This window comes from Camelus bactrianus, chromosome 7 (assembly GCF_048773025.1).
Source record: "Camelus bactrianus isolate YW-2024 breed Bactrian camel chromosome 7, ASM4877302v1, whole genome shotgun sequence".
Taxonomy (NCBI): Eukaryota; Metazoa; Chordata; class Mammalia; order Artiodactyla; family Camelidae; genus Camelus; species Camelus bactrianus.
The window spans coordinates 41,745,149-41,770,238 of record NC_133545.1 but is presented as its reverse complement, the minus strand read 5'-3'; the positions used below and the strand labels follow the sequence as shown (position 1 = coordinate 41,770,238).

General features: G+C 41.0%; 1 protein-coding gene across 6 annotated transcripts in view; it reads right to left on the bottom strand.

Annotated features, from left to right (window-relative positions):
• Positions 1-25,090, bottom strand: part of CPVL (carboxypeptidase vitellogenic like) — a 105,917-nt gene that overhangs the window by 23,568 nt on the left and 57,259 nt on the right. For 5 of the 6 annotated variants that reach the window (XM_074367304.1, XM_010971447.3, XM_074367306.1 and 2 more), the window contains 5 exons: positions 24,372-24,494; positions 23,640-23,771; positions 18,918-19,016; positions 17,195-17,368; positions 913-1,095 (listed from right to left, as the gene is read on the bottom strand). In XM_074367304.1, the coding sequence (XP_074223405.1) occupies positions 913-1,095; positions 17,195-17,368; positions 18,918-19,016; positions 23,640-23,771; positions 24,372-24,494 (711 nt within the window). The remainder of the gene's footprint in view (positions 1-912; positions 1,096-17,194; positions 17,369-18,917; positions 19,017-23,639; positions 23,772-24,371; positions 24,495-25,090) is intronic. The other variant, XM_045508142.2, reaches the window with a different exon arrangement.

Genomic DNA, 25,090 nt, shown 5'->3' with positions numbered 1-25,090 from the left:
AATATGGCACTAGACTGTTTGACTATTTCTAAGGATTAAAAAGAATCTTGACACATACACCACATATAATATCAATTCCACCTGGACTGTTGATCCAAAAGTGAAAGGCAAAACAATAAAGCTTCTCAACAATAACAAAAAGAATATATTCATAGCCTTGGGGCTCTCTTAAACATGACATTAAAAGCACTAAACATAGAGGAAAAAATTAATAAATTGGACTACATTAAGGTGAATTGAGGTCCCAATGTTGCCTCACATAAAAAACTAGGGGAAGAAAATCAAGTCCAGAAGATTAAAATTTTCCTCTTGATTAAGTAAATCTTAGGGATTTTCTTAATTTCTCCAAAAACTTTCATAGGTAAACAGTGTAATCATCGTGTAATCATGGAAGAAAACCTATTCATCTTTAAAGGAGCTGAGGCCTGCAAATTGGAGGTGCAGTGAACAGCCTTGGCCAGAGTAATATCTGACCCTTAAAGGAGAAGTCACACTAGGGCATCAGATAGAGAGACTTTGTCCCGAGGCTCCATCTCTAATACACAAATGTGATCACAGGTTTGCCAAAGGACATTTCATTGAATCTTCCTCATCTAATTTGTTCAAGCTCTCTTTTGTTCCCAAATCAACTAATTCTCTCACTGATTATTCACCTTCTGGGGCTGAGTATGATCTTTTTAATTCTCACCGTATCTCTTAACAATACCTACACTTGTGTCTGTCAACTTTCGTCATAACATTAAGTATTTGCATTTTAATATGAACACACACCTCCCTTCTCTGTGGAAAGAAGGGCAACAGAAGACACATTTTGGCTGTTTTATTACTTTGCTGAAGGCTGACCATTCCTTACTGGTATTCAATCCCACTGTCCCATTCCCACAACCTGCATGCCCAGAAGCATTTTCATACCTGACAGAAGTCACCCACTTGCCGTACATAACCAGCCACATCATGATCAGATTTAAAGACCTTCCAAACTTTTCTTTCTGCCTTCTTGTAATCCTGGGATCCTTTCCAGTCCATGGCCATCAAGGAGCGCTCTGTCAGGGGAGCTGCCACAATGATGTCTAGTTGGCCATTGTAGATTAGAACCTGTAATGAAATTGAGCCATGGGCAAATGCAGGAGTCAGCTGGTGAAGCCAGTCAGTGAAGGTACAGATAGTGCAAACTAGAGAGAAAAGGGAACATGAGCTTCTTGATAACACAGCTCAGAGAGGCCAGCCCAGCAGATCAGTGAGGTCATTTTCTTACAGTTGGCTACACACACCAACAACCTGAAAAAACTCAAGCCTTGCCTCAACCATTGCATTCTTCCAAAAGTTTGATTCTTCATAGGAATATGCACATATCTCTCTTGGTTGCAAAAGCATTTGGTTGCATTACCCAGTGATACAGGTTTTACTTGGATGTACAGCTATGTTAAGGAAGAAGGTTACATTTCAGTGGAACTAAGGAATACTACACCCTAGGATTTTCATAAAGCCTGCATTTCATTAACTTCACTTTCAGGCACTGCGGCAGCTGGCAAGCTGGACATTCTCTCTCATGGTTGCTAATCCGTATTACTTTCCCCTCCTACATTTCAGTGGCAACTATAATTTTCTGAGGCAGACAGATAGATGCAGGTGCCTCAGATCTGTTACTTATTGAAGGCAACCACAATGTCTGCCATGCCACTTCCTTCTTGTCTTAAATATGATAGCCACTTGTCAACAATGAGGAATGTCCTTCAAATGCCTCAAATAGATTTTTTTTTAGCCAAGTTGTATGAGAAACTCTGGGGCAACTCTTATCTTTTCCTCCCAAATAACTTTCAATTACCTTGAAAAAGAATTCAGGTAAAACCCAATGCTGATGCCGTTGTGAAGCTACTGGTGACAGCGTAAAATGGCGCCACTCTTCAGGAAAGCAATGGCCAATTTTTAATGCAAAGACTTTGAAATGTTGAGACTCTTTGTCCCAGAAATCCCAGTTTGTGGACTAAACTCTATGCAAACAAGCCCAAAGAAATTTTTAAAAATTCATTAAATCTTTATAATAACAAACTTGAACACAGTCTAACAGTTTCATATTAGTGAGTGGTTAAATAACCATGGCACAGAAATTCTATGGGATATTGCAAAACCATTTAAAATGTTTGACTAAACTACAAAGCAACGTGGAAAATGCTTATCGCATCATGTTGAGTGTGAAAGCTGAATGCCAAATATATATCACCATTATGAATGTATAAAATTGATATGCTTACTTACATACATAGAATGAAACTTTAAAAAAATGAATATAGTTGATTAATTTTGGTGGTGGAAATCTGAGTAATGTTCCCCTCTGTTTTCTGCTCTTCCTTGGCTATTTTTTGCAATCAACACAATACTGATTCTCAAAAGATATTGTCCAACAAAGAGATTTTCTTAGACTCCATGCTACCTTTGATCTATTGGGAAGCTCTGGTTTGGCTCAAGTGAAGACCTTTGGTTGAATCCTCAAATTGGATATAAAATGTTTCACTGCATATGTTTTCATCTCTGCCCTCCTGGTATAGGGTTCTTAAAAGGCTTACACATAATTAAAAAGCCCAGGACTTTTACACACTCCAAATCCTCAAGCAGCAGTGGGCCAGGATTCAACCTAAGATGAAAGAACCCTGGGCCTCCTCTATAGGAACAAGAGTCTTTCATGTTACTCAGTCACCATCACCACCTCCACTCTCCTAAGCAGACTACCACCCCTCCCCCTACCACAATCTTGATAGATTTAAAGCCTGCTAAAAAAAAACTCAACTCAACTATAGCAATAAAAATTTGCATTGTTTATACAAAGAAATTGCCTCAAAGACCTTGAGTACTTAGGTTCCATGCAAATCTCCTACGGCTCTTTTGCCAATAGTATGGAAACAATTATATATGATCTGTACCAGCAAACAAGGCTTAACTACCTCACCATTCTAGGAAGGGCTGATTATAGCTGATTAACAAAGATAATTGTCTATAAAGCAATTCTTCTTCTAGAATTCAATGAGAAGATGGTGATTAGCACACACACAAGTGTATCTAGCTGTTTTTCCTCTGTGTGGCCACTATGAAGTTTGCATCTTTCTGACTGTATCTTGCTACCTTACTATCATTTGAGTTTTTCATCTTGGAGAGATGATAGCAAAATCCAGCTGTTACAGCAAAAACAGGCTGATACATATGTACAGCATTAGGGTACATGTTTGTTGAACTGGATAGAAACGAAGCCCATCCCTGAGCTGTCTCCTTGGTTTCTCAAGACTCAGCATACACAAAAGTACTAACCCTCCAGAATGAGGCAGCGAAGGGCTGGACTGCATTATTTTGTACATATAATGTGCAGAAGATCAGCTTTGGGGGGCAAATGGAAATCCTTCGTTTGCAAAGAGGGGAAAACATTTTTAACTTCTCAAGGGCACACAAGTCAAATGCAACAAAAAACAAATCAGGTTAATGATCAAGTGAAGTGATTTCAGAGCTGACATTTAAGCCTGCTAGCATTAAATGTAAGAACCCCGGAGCTTCTATATTTATCTAAATGTCACATTTACTCTCATCAGCTCCCACAGGAATACCCCATTTAGATGCCTCCAAGACTGAGTGGACAAGATATCCCAGGATCCAGTGACAGTGACTGTAGAAGACTGGTGGGTGTAGCGCAGGGGTGGGTGGTCCTGAAGCCAAAGGGTACGTGATAACCACCCACATCCTGAGCATCAGAGAAGTTCCAGGACAAGGCCTAAGCTTCAACTGATTGGTCTCTTATGAAGGATCTACACACACTCACCCACGTCTTCCTGGTCGGGTGACCCACTATCCCAGTTTGCCCTGGGTGGAGGAGTTTCTCAGGATGCAGGACCTTCAGGCTAAAACTGGGACAGTCTGGGGCAAACCTTCCCTTGAGACTTGCTGGTATTTTAAGTAACAAGGTCTAAAGACAGAGAGGAGGAGACAGAAATGAATGCAGCTTTTCGCTACACTTCCCTTGTCAGGAGTGACACTAACAAACCAAGGGGCAGAGAAAGTGCCAGATGGAGCTGGTTCCCAGTAACACAGGGAGCACCCCTGAACACCCCGTGTCCTCACTTTCCTTTCGGGTCAGCTGTGAGGCCTCAGTAAAGAGTAGAGGTACTTTTTTTAGAGAATTTTCTTTCCTTTTACTACTTAGAGGTCTGACTGGTTAGTTTGTTAAAACTGATGGTGATGCAAAGATGTGGAAAAATACTTATTAAAAACATCAGTGAAAATCTATGATTCCACTGTGCATGCTCTATAATTACTGCATTTCAAAAAGATGCTTCAAACTTGGGAAAAGAGTACACCAGAATACTAGCAGTTAAGGTAGTCAAAGTATGGGTGATGTGTTTTGACTATTTTCTAGGTTAGTTAGGTGTATGTGGTTAGGCTGCTTCTATAACGAAAAAATAATAAAACAAACAATAACGCGAAGAGGTTGGGCACCTTAATGTGGCAAAAGATAAGTCTTTATAGAGGAATAATTTGTATTAACTCAAGTATTACCAGCTTTCAATTTTTTTTTTATGACAACTCGGTAAACAGTGTAACTTTAGTTCAATCATAGATGATCTTAAAAACTCATTCCAGAGTTCAAGCATTTACAGGAGATGGCACTAGGTGATTAGGATTACGAGCATCCTCTCTTTTTTTTTCTAAAGGAAAAGATGAGAAAAGCATTTTTATTATGTTCTTTACTTTACAAAGTGCTTTTATGTACCTACGGCTTTATTCTCATATAGCTTCACAGGGTGAGGACGAGAAGTGTTACAAGGCCCGCCTCCACTTCTCTGTGAAGGAAACTGCGGCATAGTAAGGTGCCAGAATGCCTCCTAGATCCCAGGCTTCCAAACTTCTTCCTAGAACACCTTAAGAAAGGAGCTAAACTCCTGCAAACCAACAAGCATTTACTGATTTCCCACAGCTAAATGTTTACAGTTACTCAAAGCCTCGGGAAACAGAGAGCTGGTGGACTCTGAGATATAGTTCACATCTCCAGTTCAGAAACAACATCGGTCTGTTTGTCCAGCTCGGGGGACATCTCTCAGTCATTTCTCACTTTGGTTCTGTGGACCAGGATGGGTGCAAGGGCATTATTCAGCTGGTGACAGACGCCTCACTTCTGCTGCAGGGAGTGGCTGGGATCAAGCAGCTGTGGGAGGGCAGCAGCACCCGGAGAACAGAGCGCTCTCAGCCCTCGCCCCACCCCGCAGCCCCTGCACAGTGCCTGATGCCCCGCAAGGCGTACTGACACTTACAAGGTTCAGTCAGTTGTGTTCTTTAAAGGCTCTCGTAATGCTGTCTAGTGATGGTCTGCCGGTTTGGCTTGCCCAGGTCCACTTGCCCTTCCCCTGGTAACTGTATTTCTACTCCCTCAACGGATACAGCCCCAGCTAGTGGAGGATGTCAATCAGTGTCCTTCCTCCTCTATGTACAGGATGAGTATGTGGCCTAAGCTACGGCACTCAAATACTCTTTGTCTGGAATTTCAATTGTGGACAGAGTGACACAGCGTTCCCAATGACTCTGCTCATTAGTTTTACTACCTAAATCCCCGGAGTCTCCCTGGCCCCTATCTTTCCTCACTCCAGTTCTTTGGTTTGTTCATGAATTCTGGGACCTATCATGTCTTCTGATCGGTTCCTCTCATGCTTTAAGTAATCATAGTTGCTTCTGTTGCCAAAAGCATGAAATCCAAACTCACACACCATCAGACCAGTACCTCACATGCCCCAGCAGGCAGTAATTGGGAATCCCTGAGCACATGGCTTAACTTCCATGAGCTTTGGTTCCCTTTTCTGGACATGCAGATGCAAGACTTACATCCCGCTGTAGTGAGAATTAATGAGAAAATGTGAACAGGGTTCTAAGCACAGTGCCAGACACAAATTAGAGAAGTTAGGTGAGTGTCAGTCCTCCTCCTTTTCAAGTAGGTTGATAATTTGATAATGACTTGGAAGAATGACTCAACAAAGCACTTCTTCTAAAATAAACCTTCAGAATATGCAGATGGTCTTTCTGTGTCAAACACTTGATTGCAATCTCACTCTCTCCAGACAAAAGCTGACAGTAAGAAGAAATCCAGCCAGGGTAAATCTGAACTCTAGGTACTCAAATGCAAGAAATAACATGCCTTTTGTAACTAATTTTACACACATTGGGAACGGTGTCTCAGCAGTTTTTTTTTGGTAGTCAGAGCCATAAATCTAAAAATTCCTCCTTTAAAGGAACTTTCAGTTTTGAAGCCTGGGATTCAAAGATCACAAAGAATTTCGCCCCATCCTTAAATGCTAGAAAAGTATGGTCAAGGGTATAGCTTTTAAAAGGACACTTTGGAGTAACAGTAGAGCCCTTTCACTCCTCCTGTGTTGCAGGAGCTGTGCTAAGCATTTTACATCCATGATTTCATAACACCCCCAGAAGGCAGGTATTATTTATCCCATTTTAGGAACAAGGGGGCAGAGGTGCAGGGAGGGGAGCCAACTGGTGACAGAAATCCAAGTTCAGATCTGCCTGAGTCCAAAGTGTGTGCTTCTAACCCTTCTTCCACTCTGTCTCACTGCCTAAGTCACTACCCACCCCTCCGACCCCAAAGAACACACTGAAGATGCGATTTATTCTCTATTTGCAATAACACATTCAAGGAGCAAACTTAAATGTAGGCATGACCCTTTGGAATGAAAGATACATGTTTACAGTTAAGAGCACAGGCTGGGTTTAAACCTAGCTCTGCATTTACTAGCAAGACTGTCTTGATTAAGTTACTCAGCCTGTCTAAAGCCCAGTTTTCTCATCTGTAAAATGGGTAGAAGAGAAACATATGGGAAAGAGGATCATTGGGAGAATTACATAACATAATGCACGTGAAACTCTGCATCTCAGGCACATAGTAAACATTTAATTAATGCTAGTGATCAGTATTATCACCACATTTGAATGGTTCAACATAGCTATTCAAATAACTCCACAATTTCCAAATGAGCTGTTACCTGAGGATTACAGCTGTGATTTAGGATGTAAGAGTTAGAATTCTCACACAACTGCACTAGGTCATCAACTTGACAAAACAAATGGCAGGGGCTTATAAAAGTAGCATGACACTTGCAGATCGGAGCCCTGAGCTCCAGCCCTGGCTCAGCCTCCCAAGGTCTGTGCTACTGGATGACCTTAGGGACGTCGTCTGCTCACTCTGAGCCTTAATTTTGTCTCATATGATGAGGAATAGCCACATCCTAGAGTTCTTGGGAGGTCCAAATGGGGTATGGGATGTAAAAGGATCCTGTAACCTGACGGGCAGGGTTTTATTGATGGTTTTATTACTCTTTATTAAGAATAATCTGAAAAATAAATTTCTATAGTGGAGTGCAAAAGTTTTACATTGGCTGCGTAGGGCCTGCATTTAGCGTGTAGGGTATATTCATCTAGTCCACATACTGCTGTGTTTGTAATTAGATGCCAGCATTTAAAGATAGGGAGACCTGACCACGCCAGGCCTGTATTTCCACTTGGCCACAAGGAGCTAGGGCTGTGCAGTGACTGTCCCTCTAAGACACAGCCCTTCCTGAGTGTTCTTCCCCGTGCCCCTCCATTCCCCGCTGGCCAGGAGGTGCAAGGGCAGTTGTCATTTATTCAGTGCTTATGCTATTGTTCTTCTTAGCAGAGAAACATATTTCTCTGTATCCATGTCTTTGTCATGGGTAGAAAAGGAAGATCAATAGGTCTCAATCCAACTCTACTCATTTATTTCACTTCCTTCCTGGATCCACAGGAAGATAAGTTTCACTTCCATCTGAAATGCAAGGGAGGTGGCTTTTTATCCGCGTTGGAGAAAAGAGAGCGTGCTCACTTAAATGTGGAATGTGTTTTGTTTGTTTAACCTGCTCATATAAAATTTCTATTTACTCAACAGTAAATATTTATGGAGAAACTAAGGACTGGGCATCAAGAGAACAGATATAAAAACACGTAACTTCTACCCTCCTAGTGCTCCAGATTTTTTTTTTTAACTTTCCAAAACGGTGAATAATCAGAGGCAAGTTTACTCTTTCATTCTCTAAGTTTTCCTTCAAAAGAGGGGTTAAAAAGCCAGTTTCACTTAAATCTTTCTAAACTCTAGTCATTTTAACATTTCAAATCAAACTTTTCACCTTCTGGATGCATATAAATCAGCAGTTTTTTCATGGATTTAACTCTCTCAGCAAGAAAATGTCCCCCTAGGGAAGACCTAGTCAACAGAATCAGATGATGATTAACCCTTATTTTACACAGCGGCTGCTTCTGTAGAATAAATATTTTTCAGGCACATATAAAGCAACCAACCGTGTCAGCTACAGACACCTGTAGGCCGGTTTACCTCAGACTCAACTAAGAAGATCTCACACCCTCTGAACTCAGATTTTGACTTCAAGTTAGGGGGAGCCTGCCACATGCTACTCAAAAGGGAAAAAAAAAAGACATTTGTGCTTTTAATGGTGACTATACAATCGAACACTTGAAAGAAGGGATTTGGGGCAGAAATGTATATGTGTCCATTTTGTTATATTTTCATTGTTGCCTGTATAAAAGCACAAGACTGAAAATAAGTCACATGATCTAAACTTAAACTTTTTTAAAAAATCCAAACCGAAACGACATATGCTGCTGACAGAGAACGCAAAGCCTTTCTCTTTATTTCCCTGATTACTCTTCTACTTATTTGGAAAATTACAGAAACGCAGCAGAAGGAGGCTCTGGTCTCTCTGTACAACAGGAAAGCAAACTGAGCTTTTGTGAGAAGTCTGGATTTTTGTTGTTGCATTTTTAGACGAAAGATTTATGCTTATATTTTGGCCCATTTACAATCCATCATAATACTTTGCAGACAAAGTTATGCTCTTTTCCCAATGATCTAGTGACCTTAATCTCTAACATTTTGTGGTTTCCTGTTTGGGGAAATGATTGAACAGCAGCCTAAGCTATTCCAGGCTGCACAGCGTTCCCAGTTGGCCGCTATCTGTCTTCGTTTTGAATGTTCTCCTGTTCACTAATCAAAAAAAAAAAATTCTTTTTCTTTTTTTTTTTAAAAAAAAGAAGGTTTCCCTACAGATGCTAAATCAATGAAACTCCTACAAAGCAGCCTTCCACACTTCCTTTCCTGGCCGCCTTACTTATCATTCTTCTATTACAAACTCCAACACAGCCAGGAGTTCTCTCTGCCTGAAGCAATTAGCATGACCCACCAGCGCCTTTCTCCTGAACAGAAGAGAATTAATTTCACTAATATCCAGCTCAACCCAGGGCAATTCCCAAGGGTTTCTCAAAAGCTCAGCTGCAAAAGAAAAACAATTTCAGTGGTGGAGTGTAACGTATAGCAATGTCCCCACTGGAGGCTGGGTTGTTATCCTTTCAGGGACAATCAGCGCCCGGGCCTCGCTGCCCATCGTTTGCACTTTGGCCCTACTTCTTCCCGGTGACATCGCAGGGACACAAGGCTGTAACACTCAGGAAGCCTGAGTCCCCGGGGCTGCCTGGAGGAGACTGGGGCAGAAAAATAATGCAACCATTGAGTGAAACAGTAGTCACTTCTGCAACCAAGTTGTTCTTCAAATGAGACATATTCCGATTCCAAGTTTAAGGAAAAGGGAAGACAAAGAAAGAGAGTGATGAATTTAGAAATAAACACCTCCATGTGCCTGTCATTCCCCTACCAGCTGGTTTTGCCAAGGCGAGTAAAGAAAAATGAGAGTGTGGCACGGAGTCTGAATGAGTATCCAGCGATTACACAAATAATGTTTTTCGGCCAAAGAAAATTATTCCTGCCTTCTTGCAACTTAACTCTAAATAATTTAGTTGCTTTTAGAATGGAACAAGCAGCAAAGCCAACTTGAAAAAGATCCAGCAAGCCGTCACTCCAACCCAAGGATCTTTGAAAACATTTTAACTACACAGAGCAGCACACTTAAAATGACTTTTAATAATGACCCAGAGTAATATTTTTTCTCTCATTTGGATAGAGTCCTGGGGCCCCAGCCTAGGGGGTCCTTTGATTCTTGTTTCAGGGTCTTGTTCTCCTAGCCCTTTTCTGATCTCCTCACCTCTGACTATCACCTCTCACCTACTGACCATCGCTGATAACTGGATTTAACAAACTGAAACTGCTGCAGGAGCAGGCCTGCCCGCTGCCCCAGACAAGCCCCCCCAGAGAGCAGTGTCCTCCCAGGTTGTCAGAATGTCAGCTTCAAGGTCACACCAAGGGTTCTCTCTGAAGACTGCCACATGCTTGCCAGTGTTACCACCCTACTGAAAGGTGGGTCAAGGAACCAATTTGTCTTTCCACATTATTAAATGTACTTAATTGACAAGTAGACATTTGTATACAACCTGACCAGTAAGAAACATCCCCAGAAAGCAAACAAGAAATGCTGCAGTTTGCAATAGTGAAGTCCTATATGGGAACTGACTCACACTGATCACTTCAGCAGCTGCTATCCACCCGTGGCTAGTGAGCACTTGAGATGTGGCTGGCCCAACCTGAGATGTGCTCTAAGTCTAAGATATACACTGAACTGTGAAGACCTAGTACAAAGAAAAGAATGTATAATATCTGAATACTTTCTTAATATTGATTGCATGTTGGAAAACATTTTGTATATACTGGGTTAAAGGAATTATGTTATTAAAGTTAATTTCACCTGTTTCTTTTTATATTTTTAATGTGCCTTCTAGAAAATTTAAAATTACCCAAGTGGCTTGCATTACATTTCTACTGGACAGCAGCCGTATACCTTGGGTTTGGTACATCCCAACATCAGTTTAAAAGACGAACAAGGAAAGGTGTCAACAGCATGGCAAGTCTGAGTGAAATCAACGTCTGTTTAATAGTCTATGGGTATTCTCTTTTCCTTTTATTCACTGAAATGCTTAAAAATCAAAGAAGCCCAGAAGAAGCATGACTCATTAAAAAAAAAAAAATTAACGCTTCTCTTACACGTGGATTATAACCAAAACAGGTAAAATGAGTTCCCAAGGAACTCTGCAGTATAACTGATTTTCAGATGTGCACTATTTTTATTCGCCAGCAAAGTGATGATGGTTTATCGACAGGATGGTTACATAAAACAAATGTCCCAGGATTAGCTTTCTTCTCTTCGGTTATGCTTCCCTAAGAGCTACTTCCTCCTCCCAGAAGTTATTCATTTGAATGGTGCTGGTTTTCTCTTTCCGGTCTTCAAAGGGTTTGGAAGAAAAGTGACCACGTTAGCTTACAATCAACAAAGCCAGACTTTTTCCATCATGGTTTGATGGAAGCTCAGAGTCCAATTTAGCACCTGAAGAATCGGGCCCACTTTAAGTGTTAACTTTTTCTTGGTATGCTAGACATTTATCAAATCTAGTTTCCTGGCACTATTAACATTGACATTTTGCCATCAGAAGATGTTATTAAGGAAAATGCCACAAGCAATTAGAATGACGGCTAAAATGAGTTAGATTTACTTGAAATATTTACCTTTCAAACTTTTAAGTCACATCCATTAACCAGGAATTGCCCATTTTCAAACGAAGATCTTTTGATAGCCTAGGATACGTAAATAAAACTCTAACGACCTGGGTGTTAAGATTTCAGTCTGGTAGTGAGGCTGAGAAACATTAAGATCCTGAATTCTGAAGATGCAATTAGTTGAAATTTAATGAGCTGCAGAATGATAAGTGACAGGGAAATGTAACTTTATATTTACAATTTCCTGACTAGATGAACTTTTAAACACAGCAAACTAAGCCCTACCCAAGGCAATTTAACCTTTAAAAGCAAAAGCATGTGGAGGTATTGGCCTTTGGAGATGGTACCTCTTAAAACTGCCTTCCAGACAACTTAGCAGCAAGGGCAACCTCAAATCCAAGGGCAATGTTTTGCTTTGGATCCACATGGCCTCTATGTATAGAGCTGCAGTTCCTGTTTTTTCAAATGATGGTTTCCACACAGGAAATACACTCTTGCCTTCCTCTCCCCCGCCCCACACACATTCTCTCTCTGAAGTACAGGTTCTTTGAAAATATAGCCCGTATATTTTAGGAAGGCAAGAACTTTAACTAGACAGAGAAAAGGTGGTTAACAAATAATCAGAATCTTGAGCAAAAATCTGCATAAGAACAATGTAACTTCTTTATCAGAAAGGACAAAGGACCAGGGGACTTCTACAAAGAGCAAGCGATTTAAAACCCGTAGCTTTTATGGGGATTTGACCTGCATTTCCTAGATTCTAGAGATGCCCTATCCATCCCCTTCTGCATTTTATTATTATTTTTTAAATCAGGATACATCCTACAATCAATGTATGAATGTATTTGTGTTTTTTTAAAATGCTGCTTAAAAGAGGAAGGAACATAATATACATAGTATAATCAATGGCAATTAGAGTAGCGAATTATTTGCACTTACTAAAATTGAATATAAGTTTATTATAAAGACAGCTTATGGTACAAATGAACAGACCGTCTGTCTTTCTGTCATTCTGTCCTCTTTCCTCCTTTCCTTCCATCACTCCTTCCTTCCTAGTTTATGGCCCACAACTATGTCCTAGTTGCTTACTAGGTAACTAAACCAGAACTTCCGTGGAGTGGGCCATGATTATTTTTCTAAAGCTTCGCAGGTGCTTCTAATGCATAGGGAGCAAAGTGGACCACAGCTGAAGGGGAGGGCAGTTTCTGAACAGTAGGAAAAGAGTATAGGAAATAAAATGTACTAAGAGCATCTACTCTCTGTCAAGACTGTTATCACTTCCTTTGTTCCCAAGACCATTCTTCTTTCATAATTAAGGTTTGCTGAGTGCTTGCTGGGTGCCAGGCACTGTGCTGGGTCCTGGGGAGGGTGGTGAACAATATGGTAAGATGGCTGCCCTCTCAATGCTTATTGTCTATGAGAGAGAATTTCACAGATTAGGAGGTAAAAGGGAAAACTTAAATTCCAGGCAACTTGGCTTCAGATACTAAACATACTTGAACACCACCATCAGGGACCTGTAACATGATTTGCAAGTAAATTTGCTGCCCACCCATGGGCATATAGAGCCAGGTAGAAAAATATCATTTTGATTACCTGCTATTTTGGATTATGTAATTAGTGTCTACCAGTGAAGAAAATTGATGGAATTCTCTGTGAGAGCAGATCAGTGTCCTTGTCTCCACCATAATGTCTCATAATTCTCCAAAGTGTGCTGAGGGACTTTAAAGACATAGCCATACTAAGTAGTCCACATGCTCACAACATGGTCAGTTAAATCTCTGCAAAGTACTAATCACAATCTACCTTCTTCAAAACTTTATTGTATATATCATATATATGCAGAGAATATATTATAATATATATGTGGCTTCTAAGTAGTCAGATATAATTCTTATCTTTGCTTCTTTATAAGTAAGGTTTTTTTTTTCTCCTCTGCCTTCTTTCAAAATTTTTTTCTTTATCTTTGATTTTCTACAGTTTTTATATGATATGCCTAGTTTTTTGGCATTTTTCCTACTTGGTATTCTCTCAGCTCTTTAGATCTGTGGTTTGGTGTCTGACATTAACTTGGGGAAATTCTCAATCATTATTTCTTCAAATTTTGTTTCTATTCCTTTCTCTCTTTTCTTTCTGGCATTCCCATTATGCATATGCTATATACCTTTATAGTTGTTGCACAGTTTTTGGATATTCTCGTATTATTAGCCTTTGTTTTCTTTGCTTTTCAGTTTTGGACGTTTCTATTGCCATATCCTCAAGATAAGCAATTCTTTCTTCAAGCTATATAGTTTGCTAATGAACCCATCAAATCCATCAAAGGCATTCTTCATTTCTGTTACAGTGTTTTAATTTCTAGCATTTCCTTTTCATTCTTTCTTAGAATCCCCATATCTTTGCTTACATTATCCATCTGCTATTGCATGCTGTCTACTTTCTTCGTTAAAGCCCTTAGGATACTAATTATAGTTTTCAGAAATTCCTGGTCTGATAATTCCAACACTCCTGTCATATCTGACTCTGGTTCTAATGCTTGTTCAGTCTTTTTCAAGTGTGTTTTTTGCCTTTTAGTATGCCTGGTAATTTTTTGTTGGAAGATGGACATGATGTACCGGATAAAGGGAATTATGGTAACTAAGCCACCTGTAACGTGACGGTAAGGTGCTGGGGCTGGGGGAAGCGCACTGTAGTCCCGTGATTAGGTCTCAGTCTTTCAGGAGCCTCTGCCCCTGGACTGAACTTCACACAGTGCTTTGCAGTTGCTCCTCCTTCACCTCTTAGGTGGGACATCATACCTAAAGATGGCCAGACTTGGGTATTTCCTTTCCCCCACGTGGAAGGCTAGAGCTGAAGTTGAGCACTTCCCTTCCCACAGGTAGGTTAGGCTCTGATAAAATCTCAATGGGCTAGGCTCTGGTAAAGTAGTTTCCTGAGGGCAGGTCTTGTTAAGAAAAACAGAATGCTCTGGTCTACCTCAAAATGGTTATTTTTACTTCTTCTTGCCAGAAGCAGAGGGGAGTTTTCTCCAATAGTCACTGTGAGGACACTGTAGAACTCCTGAAGCTAAAACTCACAAAAGTGTGCCCCCCCCCATGACTGGACTCCCCTGGGGTTTTTAACTCTCAGGTTTATCCACACTGAGCCTCCAATAATTCAGGAATTACAGTTCAGGTTTTCATATCCTGGCACTAGTTCCTGTGGAGATTTCTGCTTATGGGTTTCTGCTTAGAAAAATTGTGATTCTCTGTGTCCAACTGCCTGTCTCTCCAATTTGTGAGGAAGTGACTTGCCCTGTGACTTCAATTCTCTCACAGATCCAAGAGGAGCTGTTGATTTTTCAGTTTGTTCAGCGTTTTACTTGTTGTTAGGACAGAATGGTAGCTTCTAACTCCTTATATATGGGACTAGAACCCAGAAGTCTGTCAAATCTTTTTATTTTTGTGTTTTCCACAGTTTTTTTTGCATAACTTTTGTAGATAGCAGGTGCTTAAAGACCTCTACTAAAAGGTGATGAACATCATCGGTAATAGCTTTTATTTTCAAGCACTTTCTAACCACCAGTCACTGCTGTAAGTGTTTTACATACATAATCTATTTAACCCTCACAAGAGGTTTAAATATAAGTATTATTATTATTCATCCTATTTTATAGATGAAAAGCACAGAGTGTTTAAATATTCTCCCCCTAAAGAACACAGCCAGTGAATGGTGGAACCAGAATTCAAACTCAAAATGTCTAGCTGGAGAGCCCATGCTTATAGCCACCGTGTGCTATAGGTAACTCCTAGAAATACTGATGATTTTGTGATCTAATTTGATCATGAAGAATTCTAATAGTCCAACAAGCTATTTCTCATTCTAGTTATTTTGAAGATTGTTAATATGATATTTCAATTTACCACCAAACATCTGAAATTACTGAAAGAATGACTTTGAGTACACATCTCCTGTAGGTCATTACAAGAAAGGGATTCTGCTGTCATGCAATCTATACAGAAACTGATGTACTACAAGAGTTCTGTTGGTTCCCAGAAACTAACGAAGGTCTTCTTCAGCCCGTCAGAGATACTCCACGTCAGCTAAAATGAATTGAGTACTGGAAAAAGACTTCCATGTTTTTATGAGTAGAAACATGTGCACTGTTTTCTACGACAAATTAGTACTGAGTCTTACATAAATACAACCATGAGGGTACTAATGTTTTAAGCCAGACTAGGTTGTCCTGATTCCACTGCATACACACTGAGGTTCCCCACCATTAACAGACAAGCCAAGGATAATTCCTGCCCTGTGGGCCATGTCAGCTGGAGCCTTGAATATGCAGCCTGTTTAAGAATAGCCACTTTTTGCTCTGCACTCAGACTGCATACTTTATTCTCTTTCTCTATGGAAATATGGTTTATCAGCACCACTAATCTATTCTCTTTTTCTGATAACTGATTCAGAGTTTGACAGTTTAGAACATAGTCTGATTTCACTGGAATTCACGTTGGCAGGTTTCGGCGATATGGGAAATAGAGACAGAGATATTTAAATATCCAAATGCAAGATCATCTTTAATCAGTGTATTCTCCTTTATCAAGCAATTGGACACTGTTTGACGATTAGCCAGTAACAGGAGAGTTTACATCCTCAGGTGCGCTGTATGTCCCATGCTCTCCTCACTTGGCTGAGAAAGAAATGTGTATTCCTTATGCCAGAAAATGGCAGTGAAGAGTCAATTCAAATACGAGCAGCATATTAGGACAACTTTTTGACAGAGAGAAATAAAGTGTCTTGAAGAGCGATTGCCTTTTGTCTAATTCGTGAGTTGGTTACTGGATGCCCTGTTTTTTGTTCATCCCAAACACCACTCTTGCCGAGAAATTAAGAGAAAGTGGATCACCTCGGCTGGGGGTCTTCTCTATCACTAGCACACTTACCCTGCCGAGGTGCCCCACAGACCACGCCTAAGACAAATGGTAAGAGTCCTGGAGGGTCGGAGGGGGAGGTGAGAAGAGTAGTAGTGGGAAAGAAACGCACAGGGTGACTCCCTCTGTCACCTGCTTCTTGGTGTCCTTCCCTCACGGTGAGAGTTCTAGGGTCCACAGCTCCTTTGCCTCCAGCAGCCAATCAGGCAGAGCATCTCAATCAGACAGCACAGTGCTTGGCTTCATGTGCCTCAAAACAGGCCCATGAAGGATGTCTCATTCATCCCTGCCACCTAACACCCTCGCACAATGTCTGGCTTAAAGCAGACACTGAAAAGACTGTGGTTGAGCGATGTGAATGAATGCAATTATTAGGCAACATGCATTTTTGGAAGAACCAGTTGATTTCATTTATCCCTGACTTCACTGGGATTAATGTTACAAAGCAAACAATAAAGGAAATTGGCTTACACAAGGCCAGCCATCTTCTCGGCTCTGCTATCCTTCTTTCCTCAAGAAATGATGAGAGGTGGCATGTGCCAAAGAGAATTTCATTTCTAGGAACTACCAGGGGAAAGTGATTTAATTAGAAGGGAAAAAAAAAACAAACCCTTGTAATTCAAAGAAATCAAACAATGCAGGGTTGTTATTTATATTTGTAAGACATCATAAAAGTGAAAAATGGCAGGAGTCAAATTACAAATAAAAGAAGGTCACCTCTGCTTTGGGTAATCTGAAAAGTTCCTAAAATAGATCATAACTGAAGTAACTCTCTTACCTTGTAATTATTCATGATTTCAGTTAACCACGGTTTAACTGACTTTACTGTATCTTCTTGCAAGTACTTTTCAACTTTGGCTCCATCACTAAAAGTCTGGTTTCCGACGTGGATGGCTTGTCTCACTTGTGGGAGGGACAAAAATTTCCCAAAGTAACTCTGGTCCTCAGGTTCCTGGCAGAAGAGTGCATCAGAAAGATATCAGGGAACAGGACTGGGGAAAGCTTCAAATTTCTCATAACATATACCACAATGAACAAGATGTGACATGATTATTAACTAGTCTCTACCCGCAACATTTTAACTTGAGAGTTTTGGGGAAATTTAAATTTTACTAAACAAATCTGGATGATCTGATACTCTTGGAGCCAATACCCAATTTGCAAATGCTGGACTTTCCTTTTTGTAACAATTAATCTTTTGCAATCTGTGACTCCAATTAAAAATCCCATTCAAGGCAAAGATAGGGAAAATGAAGAGATGATATTATCAAAATCAATTTGCTCCTTGTTGGAGGCTCTCGAGAAAGAAGGTAAGATGGACATAAGGGGACAGGAGGTGATGTGGTGTATGACAATCTAAGGATTTCTTTTCTGTTTCTGCTGTGTGTTAAAACCACACACGTCAAATAATCAGCTGACCATGATTTAAGGGGAAAAATATATCAAGTGTAAAAACAGATAATACTTTATGAAGGACATAAGATAAAAGAAAAATTATCCATGAGCCTTATTTTAAAAAAGACTGCACAAAAGTCTCTGAATATTCATTATGCTAAAAGAAAAAAAAGGAGTAAATGCTGTTTCAAAAAAGTTACAAAAGGATTAAAAAAAATCATTAAAGTTTGAAATCAGCCATTCTGTGAATCACCAACAACTTCTGCTAACTGTGAATACATTAGTTTGCAAGGAAAAATGTAATCACAGATTTTGTTTTTTTCTTGCCCAGCATATGTTTTTCTCTTGGTGGACTCTAAATTCAAAACCATAGGGTTGGCAAATTTCACTGAAATTAGCTTTATATTTTATTTACAAAATAGTTCATACATAAGGCAATTTTAAAAACAGAATGCACAGTCATATACACTAGACACAGAGTATGCAAAGCCAAGTCCCCACTCTGGCTCCCTTTGTCTAATTTCATTAATTCCACACGAAAGACATCAACTTTGGCCCACTTTTACACAAGAAAATACTTGAATACTTCGAGAAATATTCCAGAGGGCTTGAAGTGAGGGCCACAGTAAATGCATGAAACATCTTAAGTTAAAAGTAAGACAAAGCAAATATTTTCATAAAGGCTTTGGCAGTTTGGGTTATCCAAGCTGTCTTAAGTACAGAACAAATAATGTAGGCATTTTCAAGAAACTCACTACAGGTTTGGAGCTCTGGGACCTGATACCCAGAACTGCAATCCTGGCCTCTATCCTTCACAAAAGAACATCTGTATAGCAAGCTCTACTGGGGGGAAATTGTGTTAATAAGAGATTTTTTTTTTTGGAGTTATCTGGAATATCACATATTCTCAATGGTCAGATTATATAATGTATACGACACTGGTAGGGTAAAAAATCACACAGATTTGTAGACCAAATAATGCAATACAGTTTGGACATGTTTGTCTAGTGTAAAGTCAGCTATAATACTTTCCAAATCAGAGGAAGCTGGTTTTGCCAAAAGTTTTAAGCAAACACTATTATGGTTTTTTAAAATGTTGTCATTACCGTGCACTGTAAAAGGTTGTAGTAATTAGAACATCCTGTAACATTCTGGAAGTAAGAAGGCTCTGTTGTTAAGTCACCATCTAGCAGTTTATCCAGTAACTAGGTTGGGAGAGAGGGAAGAAAAAAACAAGGAAAAATTAGGGTGGGTTAAAATATAAAGGCATTTGTCGTTTCATTTATTCAATAACTGTTCAGTTCCTGCAATGTTTCATTCAACAACCAATTACCACACATCTCTGTGCTACAGACACTGTCCGAAGCATCGAGGAAACAGCAGTGAATAAGACAGACCAAAAGCACTCCCTCACAGACCTTGTATTCTAGAGGGGACAATAAACATGGATTAATAGATAAAATGCACAGTACAGCAGAGAGTGGGAAGTGCTAAGGAAGAAACTAACCTGGAGAAGGGGAGTGGGAAGTGCCATGAGTGTGTGTGCACATGTGTGCACCGTGGGTGCAGGGGACACTGCAGAGAGGAGGAAACAGGGCTCACTTAAAACGTGGCATTTGAGTCAAGACCTGTTGGAAAGGAGGAAGCAAGCCACGCAGACACCTAGGGAAGGAACATTCCAGGCAGAGGAAACAGTAAGCCCAAAGGCCCCCACTGCCGGAGTGAGCTCCGTGGGGAGGGGTCACCATAACATGATCGTTGACCATTCACCCACGTATGAGCAGAGAGGGCAAGGATATGCAGATACACACAGGTGCTTGGAATCAGTGGGAGTTATCTTTGGACTTCTGAAATTAAAGACCTGGTCATCAGCTGAGGGTGAGAGCAATCTGCAAGGTTGTGTGTTTTCCTCTGGTCAGGCTGAGCTGCGTGGAGGCAGGCATGGAGCAGTGCAGAGGTGCATTTAGCCTGGATTGTGGTTTGACCAAAGGAGTTGGAGGAATGTGAAAGGAGCATAGGTTAGGAATGTATGTGATGACTGACCTTGGGCTTAAGTTGGGTAATTAGAGAAGTTAAGACTTGTGGGGGTAGGGGGATCATGGAGAGGTAGTGGGATCAATGGACGGAAAGACAACGGTGTTGTAGGACAGCTATTCAAGTTGGCATATTTGGGAAAGTGAGCTGGGAGGATGGGAGGTGGCAGCTAGAGGAACATGTTTGAATCTGTTGAATCTGAGATTGTGGAGTGACTGTTGGTTTAGGGGGTTGGGGGGTGAGCAGCTAAGGTAAAGAGGAGAAGATCGCTAAATGAGAGGAGACTAAGAAACTGAGGGACCAAGCATTAAAGAGGATCATCAATGTGGAAACTTCAATCACCAGAAATGATGGCAAGAATAACGCTGGAAAGTGACAATGAGGCGGGAGCCAAAATATTCAGAGAATGAGAAGGTGTAAGCCAGAGGTTGGAAGATAACTCCAAGAAGTGGGGGGGGTATCATGTGAGGACATGAGATTCAAAGCTCAGTGCTTTAGGAGGGAGGAAACATGATCTGGAAGCAGCAATATGGAGCAAGGAGACATTTACTCTAACTATGAACCAAGTGGTATGAAGTAAGAAAGAGAGAACACAGTCTCCACTTAAGAGGGCTGTGGGGAGAAGCAGGTTTTGGGTAGAGCAAGATGATGAAAGAAACAGTCACAGATGAGGCTGGGAACATCAGGATTTTTGGGGATGAGGACACTGAGCTGTAAGGGGCTCTTGTAAAAGAATTTTAAGAAGTGACCAGCACATTTTCAAAACCATCTACCAAGAACGAATTTGGGTTTCTTTTGAGCTAAGATGTTAGTATCCTCATTTTACAGGTGAGGAAATGGAGGCACATAGAGGCCAAGTACCTTGCCAAGGACACTTCACTAATAATGTCAGAGGAGAGAGTCAAACGCTGGCCATGACCCTCCAGCCTGCACGCTCAACCCCACACATACTAGCTCCCCAACAGTCAGACTGCAGTCCCTCCTAGTCTTTCATTTTTTTCTTGCTATCCTTTTTGGTTTCATATAATGCTTCATTATTTTATTAGATCAGTTTTTTTTCAAATATGAAACAACTTAATTAGCCAAGTGACTACTGCCACAGGGTTAGGGACCAAGCATTAAAAGGATCTTTAATGTGGAAAGCAGGGGGTGGATGGAGGGTGGTAAGTATGCTCTAGCAATGCTGTGGTTGCTCAGGGCCACTGCATCTGGCTGTGCAGAATGTGCACTATACAGGGATGCTGGCTGAGGTGTGAGAAGGGGCAGAACCAGAGAACCCGCTTGCCAGGATGGATGACTTCGATTAGGGCTGTCTGGAGAAATGGCCACCTTTTATCCACACACAATGGTGGCATCTACTTGCCAAACCCTAAACCCTAGTCCCACAGGACTATGGCAGCCCAGACGAGATGTCTTTTTCTAATTTGTCCACCCAGAGGGGACACTGTAAGCTGGCAGTGGTCTTGAATGCATGGCATGCAGCATTTCTAGAATTCATCATTAGAAATTATCTTCAACACCAATGGGAATATAAATTCAATCTTTAAGAATGGATTTGATTTTAGAAGGGGCCAAAAATCATTTGCTGTCAAACAAAAAAGGTGGGTGGTCAAGACCAGGGGGATCCAGTTTTTGGTCTAAACTTGTTTCACCAGGAGAACTCTGATCCAGAACATTGTCATGGTAATGGAGACAGTACAGGACCAGAGATCAGCCACTGCATATCTCACGATACCTCTAAGGCGTCCCAGGATTTTTATAGAAGGCCTGAAAATGACCACAGGAGAAATACTGGGGTGGGAACTGGGGGGATAATTCTAGCCTGAGGCCTGCCACAATCTACGATGTGGCTTTTGGCAATGGATTGCACCCTTCTGGGGCTCAACATTCTCGTTAGTGAAATGTGGATGTGTGTGGACATGTGTCAGGTGAGAAGGCAATCTCTAAAGTTCCCTCCAGCTCTGAGTTACTGCTTTTTGATTAACTAAATCATTTTAAGGGATCAGAACATCAAAAAGCCTTCATTATTTAGGCTTACGATTTTGACATTTGTACTCTCTTGGGTTTCAGGATTTCTTGGAGTCTTCTATTGCATAAGTTGAAACATATTTTACCTCTACATGCTTACTTTCCTAAGTATCATTTTATCTATTTCCCTTGAGAAAGCAACATTCTTTTAATTTCTCACTCAAGATTTGGACCGTTGGTCACAGAGACACTGCATACTTTCAAGGGTTTGTTTTATTTTTTTTGGAGAAGGGATTTTTTTTTTCCTCTATTTTCTGGTGCCATCTTCTCATTATCTCTGAATACATAAAATACCTGAACTTTTCAACAGCTTCATTAATCCTGTGGGTGCTGAGGCTGCTGGATCACTCACAAACATCTTTTCTGCTTTCTTTATTCCTCTGCGTCTACCAAATGTTCTTGTTCTTGACATTGCTTAATCCCTGTATGTGTCTTCAAAAACACATCAAATGTCTCACTTCCAGATGGGTCTGATGTGATGCAACATTTCGTATTAATTCTAAAAGTTTACTCCTATTTACCTTTTCTGCCTACCACAGCAGACAGCCTAAAGCCAGTCTTGAAAATATTGTGATTTCAAGTTGAACAATAACCCAACACGTCCCTGATAAGATCTTCTTCCCTTGCATTCATAACTGCACAAGAAATTCTGAATCTACACTCTGCTGCCACATCAGGTGTCCAGACACGGAAAGGGGAGCCCGTCGGCGTCCTGCAGGCTGGCTCGGGACTTCCGGAGAGCCCCACCACTCAGGCAGCTTGCTCCTATCAGAATTCATAGCAAGGGCAGTCACTGCCTTGGGGGATTTCAGGTAGGGCCCTGGCATCCTATTTGTAAAATGTCACCCCACCCTTCTCCATAAGTTTGTATGTCTCCTGTTTTGATCTGAACCAGCTGACCTGCAGCAGCTAAAAGATTATTAACATCAGGCCTCAGCCTTAATAACAACAATGCTGTTAAGTGAACTGTGACAGGATGTGCTTCCAATTACAAGAAGATTAAAGTCCTCCAAATTCACTCTCTGCCTCATTTACTAATGCAGCAAACATGACGGCTCTATGGCAAGGGTGGCAAAAACCCCCAAGGAAGATGGTTTACACATGATCTTTGTCTGCACTGGCCAAACAGACAAGCCCCTCCTGTATCCTAGTAGTTAGTATAGTCCTGTGTTTTCAACAACCAAAAAAAAGGAGGGGAGGTGAAGGATATAACCATATTATTCTATCCTCAAATTCAGTGTTAGGAGAGCCATGTGACAATGTCTACAAATACCAATCGTTCTTTGTAGAAGTTTCAAATGATCACCCTTTGTCATCTTTGTTCCTGACACACAGGAACATGTGACATTTGTTACCCCGTGGCTACTTCTCCAGCTGGAGCCCCGTGTGTGGATATCACCCTCCAAAGGGTCTGAGCACATGTGGAAGCACGTGCGTCCACCACCTAGGCTGCCTCCTCTCATCTGATTCCCTTATGGTGGGGATGCCTTGAGGGCTACGCAGCATTTAGACATCAGAACAGTTAATGAAAGACACAGTTAGATAAATACCCCGCGGTGATCTCAGGTTTAAAATATTGCCAAAAGTAAATGCAAAGGAACCCAGACTGTTCTTTTCTTCATTCCGAGCCCACTCATCTCACCTCCTGATTGCAGACACACCACAGATACACCTTCTCTAACAACAAAAAGCCAGGCACCACAGAGCTTTGAGGACCTTCTCAGATGGTTCTCATTGCTCCAGGGCAGTGCGTGCCCCAGACTCACTTCAAAGGCTGCAGACCACTTCTCCTCCCGGATGTATTTCGCACACTCGTCACACTGCTCCTGGAAGTACTTTCTCTGCTTCTCATCCAACAAGCCAATTTGGAACAGGAACGCTGCATAGCCCCCTATGACCTGAGGAGAAAAGGGGCAAACACAAACGCCACAGGGAGAGAGAGGGACATGAGGGACGCCCAGCCCACCTGCTTGGCGAGATACCTTTTTGTAATTTGTCAGTCTCATGCTGGAGTTAGTGGTGCAGGACAACACACACCCCCCACATACATAAAATATGCACACAGCGCACACATACACAACACACAACATGTACCACACACACACAGACCCTACTCAAACATACACACCACACACACACAATGCCCACATGACACACAAATACACCACACAAACACACATACACAAAACATACACACACAAACCACACACCACAGACTCTTACAACACACATATACACAAGAGCACCAAACACGTGCACACACAAACATACATACACATGCTTACACTTGCGCTCGCAGCCAACGTAGGCTGACATAGTAAGTTGACACGGTAAAACATTTGGTAAAAATTAGAAGATTTAAATGATTAGAAAGTCAACGGGGCCACAGTATTTCCCTTTATTAAGCTAGGTATCTAGGGTAAGAGGAGCCTCCATCTGATTAAAGGGGGTTTAATCTCCTGAAAGAACAAAATACAAAGGAAAAAGGAGCCACCTACTGACTCGGGATCGAAATATGCATCTCCGAGAGCAATTCCTTTCAGGTTGATCTTCGTGGTCATCACGGGATTGAGCATGTGGATATAGTGGGCGATGGCTGGCACGTATTTCCCGGCATAAGACTGAGAAAGGGAGACGTTAAAATGACCCATCACAGATTGATGCTACCAAAATGAGGGGTTTCTGCTAATTAAAATCACAATAAAACAAGCAGTATTTCCACGGACACATCCTGTATTTCTTAACTTCATGTTGTTAATTCCACGATAGCAAAGAGTTCTGTACCTTCCTTCTTTGGTCATCCCTAATAGCACCAAGTGACATGCAAGTCACAGGTTAGGAGCACAAAAAATAATAAGTGAACATGTCATAAGTGAACACTCTAATTTCCTTCCAAAAGAAAATAACACGGACACCGCTGAATATAATTCTGCCACGCCTAGGGTTTTTCTTACCGGAAAGTTCCACTGCAAGCTTTATTTCAAAAGAAAAAAAATCTCAAAGACAGAATTAAGATTTCAAAAATCTGTATAATGATGTAAAATTCAAAATTAACATGTATAAAAGGAAGAGGAAAGGGAAAAATATTTACTGGCTACAAAAATGGTCACGTGAACTTATATCTGCTCCCAAGCTTTTCCAGTACAAGGTTCTTTTTCAATTTCAAAACGTTTTGCAGACACAAACATGATAATAATTCTGCTTTTAGATGATGCTG